This window comes from Pteropus vampyrus, unplaced genomic scaffold (genome assembly GCF_000151845.1).
Source record: "Pteropus vampyrus isolate Shadow unplaced genomic scaffold, Pvam_2.0 Scaffold100, whole genome shotgun sequence".
Taxonomy (NCBI): Eukaryota; Metazoa; Chordata; class Mammalia; order Chiroptera; family Pteropodidae; genus Pteropus; species Pteropus vampyrus.
In genome coordinates, this window is record NW_011888881.1 from 3,102,049 (window position 1) to 3,108,086 (window position 6,038).

At 55.9% G+C, this 6,038-nt stretch overlaps 1 protein-coding gene across 1 annotated transcript in view; it reads left to right on the forward strand.

The window, feature by feature from the left end:
• The first annotated feature begins 3,373 nt into the window (after positions 1–3,373).
• Positions 3,374–6,038, forward strand: part of CISH (cytokine inducible SH2 containing protein) — an 8,717-nt gene continuing 6,052 nt past the window's right edge. The window contains 2 exon segments of the mRNA XM_011364751.2: positions 3,374–5,039; positions 5,041–5,100. Of these exon segments, the coding sequence (XP_011363053.2) occupies positions 4,942–5,039; positions 5,041–5,100 (158 nt within the window). The 5' untranslated portion in view covers positions 3,374–4,941.

Here is a 6,038-nt window from a genome sequence, read left to right on the forward strand (position 1 = left end):
ACATACGCACACATGTTTACATATGTGCACACACACAGAGACACTGGCATGCACAAGCACACAACACACACTCACACACATTTATGCCCAACTGGACGCAGGACCTCTGTCCCTGAGCCCTATCTGAGAATCTCATCTAAAATCTCAGATCTTTGGAGGCAGCACCAAGATCTGGAAGCTTCCGCTGGTTGGAAGCAGCTCCTGGAAAGCAGGTACTCTCTGCAGGCATTAAACTGAGTGAGGGTCCTCCCTCTGGAGGTGACTGGTTTGAGCCAGATGAACCTGAAGCTAAGCAAGCAGAGTCCCACTCATAAGCAGAGGGCGAGGCAGCTGAGAGTCGTCTGGCTCCGTGTCCCAGCCAAGGGCATCTCAGTGCATTCTCTGAGATAACTTACTTTCTAGAAATGGAATTAGATTACAGTTATTCTAAAAATTGTATAATTGTACTTTTGAACTGGTATCCTTTATTTAAAAATTATAATTGCATAAGTAAAACTCATTATAATAAATTCAAACTATACAGAAATGTAAAAAGTCAGCCATGGCACTGCCTCACGCTTACAGTCTCCATAACCAAGGCCAGTGCTTACCCAAGCGCACACAGGCCCCACATGGATGCGGCACAGACAGATGTTTTGCAACCACTCACTTAACCTAGGAGAGTCAGAACGTATGGTTTCCCCTCACTGCTCATGTTCCAGCAGCCATCTGCCACATCCACCTTCATCCTGATGGGAGGATTCAATATCTGGGGTGGCTGGGTCAGGGTAGGGGTGGGTTCATTGTGGCAGACTCTGCCACACGGCCCTCATGACAGCTGTATGTCCAAGAAGATGGAACTGAAGCCTTTGGAATAGCTTACAGTGACCAGGGGGAGTGCCTGGAAGAGCCAAATACACCCACACCCAAACATTCATACATCCATAAACACACATGTGGACTGTCCATCGAAGAGAGGTGAGAATATAGAGACCAAATGAGCCAGACTTTGAGGAAGGCACTGCTGTGTATTGTTGTGACCCATCTTGTCACTGTTCTGGGTGGTGAGGGACAGATCCTACAGCAAGGACCATCCCTGCGGTACAGGGTAGAGGTTACCCTGGGAGAATCTGTGGGTTTGGCTGGTGAAACCATGAGAGGAATTGCCACTGGGTGGCAGTGTGAGACCAGCAGTCAGCAGGGGCGCATGGGAGCTGCCAGGGCTGAAGAGGTAATCATGAGATGGCCAAAGGGACTCACAATACCTAGCACAGGCAGGCACCTGAGACAAAACAGGGGTATATCACCATTCCCAGCACCAGCTGAGGTACATAGTGCTGTCAAATTCACAACGGATAGTTGGAGAGCAAAACCCGTGGGGCCTTTTAGTTTACACACAGAACTGCAAATCACTGACTTCTGTAGGGGACACTTTCAAGGAAATACCCATGATGTTCTAATAGGGAAGCTTCGCTGAAGACCTTTCAGCTGGATCCTGAAGGATGCCTAGGAGTTGGCATGTCACAGGCACCTACAGAGGAAGTGGGGGAGAGGTTAGGGCCCTGGGCATCAACTCCCAGCTCATCACCTGCTAGCTGTGAGATCTAGGGTACATTGTAACCTCCTCACCTATAAAGAAGGAACAGTAAGTAGCAGTTAGACAATAAAATGAGGATGGATACTGCTGAGAGTGCCTGGCACATAGTAAGTGTTCAGTAAAGTAGTTATAGTTAGACGGAAGAGGGAGAGCCTTGGGGTAGAGAGCCTAGAATTTGGCCCCATAGAGACCCTCGAATCCTAGCACTGCTACCTGGCAGCTGTGAAGCTGCTTGGTCTTTATAGCAATGGGGCAGTAGACAGTTCCTACTGGAGCGACAACACCTTACCCGGGGGCCCCAGGCTTAGCTCTCCATCAAAGTGGGTGATAAGGTCTCCACACCTGCCCACCTCCCAAGAAACTAGCTTATTTCCCGCTCAGGAGGGGCTCACAGGGCTACACTGAAATTCAACTTCCTTTCAGGAAATTTACAAGGAAGTGGGTCCCCTGAAGTCATTTCTCATCTTAACCAAATAGTTTTTCCTGTTTCACAGGGTTTTGCCCTATGTTCTACCACCCCCCACCAAGTCAGGGCAAACTCAGCCCTGTCTGCCCTGTAGAAAGCCCAGATACTATCATTCAGGCTTCTGAATACTGCCAACAGTCTGTCACCGCTGTCAGGGAACCTGAGCCTTCCTTCCTTCCAGGGAACCTACGGGTATACACTGGGCGGTGGTGGGGAGTGGACTCTGTCATTTCCCCAACTCTCTTTCCCTCCTTCTGGCCAGAGGGCTTGGAGGAGGTGTGTACAATCCCTATCGTCTTTCAAGACGCTCCTTGGTGGGTCCAGTGAACTGGGAGAAAGTGGAGAGGGTTGCAGGTAGGAGTGTGAGCTTATGATTCAGGGTTGGGATCAAACTCCGGCCCTGCTCTTTCCTAGCAAGGCATTTTGTTCCCTGGGACTCAGTCTTCCGGTCTGCATAATGGGGCAATACCAGCTGCTGAGGCTCCGCGTGTGTCACTGCGCTGTTCCTCTCCGTGTATCACCCTACCTCAGTGTAACTCTGGTGTTTGGAGCTCTGGGTCTTGCTCCCGCATTTTTGGGAGGCCCACCAACCCAGAGACCCAGTAGACTGGCCTGTGGGGTCAGTTGAGGGCTGAAAGTCCCTGCCTGCCTCCCCAAGTCGGTAGTCGCTTCTTCCCTGATTAGCGCACAGGCCAGAGGCCGACGCGGGCTCAGACAGGACGGCCCTGCCTGGCGCACAAGGTTGGGTTGTGTGCCTTTTCCCCCAGTTCTTCCAGAGAAAACGTTCTCCCTGGATCCTTTTGGCTGTGGTGGCCACAGGCATCACTTCTGTGAACCTGCCCGGATCTGGGCACCCTCTCCGCACCCCTCTCTCCTCCCATATCCCTCTCCAAACCCCACCCCATGCCACTCACCTCCCCACCACCCCACACAGTTAGGGGCTCCAAGTGCGGCCCACAGGGGGAGCCTGCACACCAGACAGACCGCCTTGGAGTCCCATGACCCTGCCCCGACGCTGCCATCATTCTACAAAGAAAGAAGGGAGCGTGTCCCCACGAAGTGGAGTGCCCGAAGGAAGTCTCGTCTCCGGTCGGTAGAGCCCCAGCCCCACCCTGGTTTTCTCCAAACTGGGTCTTTCCCTACTATTCTCCAGGTCACGTTCAACTCGGCATGGTTACGTCAGCCTCGGGTCCCTGCGCTGCAATTGGCCCACTCCGGCCGCTCGCCTCCGCCTCCTGCGCTGCGATTGGTCAGCGCGCGGGGCCCCGCCCCATTTTCCTGGAAAGTTCTTGGAAATCTGTCAAAGGTGTTTTCCTTTAGAGGCCCACGGCCCCAGACGCCGGAGTCGACGCCCCAGCCCGCGCCCCTCCGCTGCTTGGCTGTACAGCCGGCGGTTCTAGGAAGACGTCGCTTCCGGGAAGGGCTGGGACACAGAGGACAAAAGATTAGGCGGCTCGCCCCGCCTCGCCCTCCCGGCCCGCCCCCTGCGCTCTCCCAGCCTGCGGGCGCCGCCGCCGCTCAGTTCCTGCCCGCCGTCTGTGCGCCCTGGTTGCCTGCCCTGCGAGCGCCACCTGCGCCCACTGGCTCTCTCCAGCCGCCGCCGTCCGGCCGAGCCCCAGCTCCCGAGCTGCCGCTGCTGCTGCCGGGACATGGTCCTCTGCGTTCAGGGGTAAGCGCGACTCTCCGCCTCCGCCCAGCCTCCGTGCCCGGGACACTGAAGAGTGCCGGCCTCGTGCTAGCTGCCGGTTATTGAGAGGGCTTGACGGGTAGGAGATGCCCGAGCGTGGAAGGACCTCCGGAGTGACAACAGGAGATGGTGACAACACCGTCACCACCTCTGCTTGCTCTGTAGATAGGGAAACTGGGGGTCAGCTGGCGACAGGAGGAACACAGGGTTGGCTAAGCCTGAGTTCTGCCTGGAGCAGGTATATGCCAGTGGCAGCGCGACCTCCAAGACGTGGCTCATCTGCCCAGACTCTCTTCTGGGCCCAGAGAGCTCTACTCTAGCCTGCCGGCCCTGGGCCTACTGGTGACCTTGAGCCAGACCCTGCCCCTCTTTGTCCTGTCATCCCTCTCCTGCCACGGGCTAGCAATTAGGATCTTCTTCGGCTGGGAACCAGCCTGAGACCCTTGCCTCTCCTTAGACTGGTATCTGCTGACCAGCAGCTCCTGGGAGAGCCTGGTTTGGCCTGGTCCTGCCTGGGCCACCCCCACAAATGCCTCACCCCTCCTCTCAGCCCAGTCTGGGATCTCGCCTCCCTTCTCCAAGTTTCCCAAAGACTTGCAGGGGAAGAAGGGGTGGCTGATATGACAGAGGCTTGGCCTCGCCTGAACATTCTTGGCACATTCCTTCAGCCAAGAACCTCAGCCTCGCCTTCAACCAAGGGTTCTGACACTCTCCAGACTGATCTGACAGGAGCTCAGAAAGCCCCAGGGAGAGCTGGGTGGCCCCGTGGCTACTGTTATCACAACTGGGTGACACCAAGTGAGGAAGGGTGGAAGGTGGGGCGAGGCTAAAGTGCCCCTTGCCCTTTGCTCAGAGCGGTTCTGTTTCCAGGGAGGAGACCCGGAGGTGTTGGAAAGACTGTAACGTACTTCCCCGCATCGTCTCCAGCATCTCCCTTCCTCCCTCTGGATTCTGGGACTCCTGAATCCCTCACCACCCCCTCACTACTGCCTTCATCCTCAGACCCCACCCCCAATTCTGGGGTCACATACCCTCTTTCACTTTGTTCCAGCTGAACCTAGGTGTCAGGGAGCAAAATTTTAAGACCTACACACACACAGCCACAGAGAGCTCGTGCCCTCCTGGGGTCGGGGCAGGGGTTCCCCACTGTAGGTTTGGGCTGCCAGCTTTGCTGAGGGGTTCCACCCTCAGGGCTGAGTTTGCCCCACTGGCATGTGTTCCCAGATGAGACTCACAGGCTGGGCTTCACAGCAGGCACACACACGTACAGGCCACCCACACCTGGAATGCACCAGCCACTGCCTCCGCCATGGATGACACAGCCATGGACACACCCCTCCCCAGAAACACAGTCACTCACCAGGAGCGTGTGTAGCCTAATACGGCCATTCACACACCCAGACACCATATCAGCCCTAGAGGTGCCTGTACCCACATGGGCCCTGCCAAGTTGTCTAGACATGGCCACCCCTAGGGGCCTGACTGGCCAACTCCCTACCATGCTGAAAGATTCCTAGACCTGAGTTGATCTCTGAGGCCCAGCAGGCACGTCACCAGCCATTTCCTTGGAATTTGGCCCCTGGCTCCCTGGGTGGGATCCCAGAGCCCCCATAGTACAGCTAGAGCGGGTGTGGAAAAGTATTAGGCAGACCGTGCTGTGCCAGGGTCTTGTGGCCCCTTCTGCTCATGAAAGGTCATGGGCCTGATGTGTTAAAATCTTCTGAGCCCTTGCTATTGGCTCTGGCTTCTGCCACCGGCTCCTGTGCCCACCTCTTCCTGCCTCATGAGCGATGCCTGACATTGTATCCATGCTGTCATCTCTGCCCGGAGTGCCTTTCCCACTAGTCCTTCCTTTGGCCTGGCAGACTTGGTTCAGGAGCAGAGAGACCCTAATGCCCCCAGACATCCTTTGCTTTAATTATTGAGTTATAAGTTCTCCTTGAGGGTTGGGCCCCTAGTTTCACATCTTGGTGTTCTGAGGCCCCGAAGAGGACCAGACCCAGAGCTGAGGCCTAAGGATGTATTTTGTAAGGAGCAAGGGATGACCAGCTGTCCCTTCCTTGGGAACCAGGGCCACGTCCCTTGCTCCCAGGAAGCCCAGGATTACCCTGCTGAGCGGGCTTCCCCTGGTGAGAAGCTAGGGGTCAGATCGGGGCCTGCTCAGCAGCCCGACTCCAGCCAACTTAGAACGTGGTATGGCCAAAGCCCTTGTCTGGGTCGGTAGCCCCCTCATTGAGGTGGGGAAGCAGTCCAAGTGAAGAGCAAGGTTTGCGTAAGATTGTAGAGCCTAGCAGGGCTGGTCTGCAGGC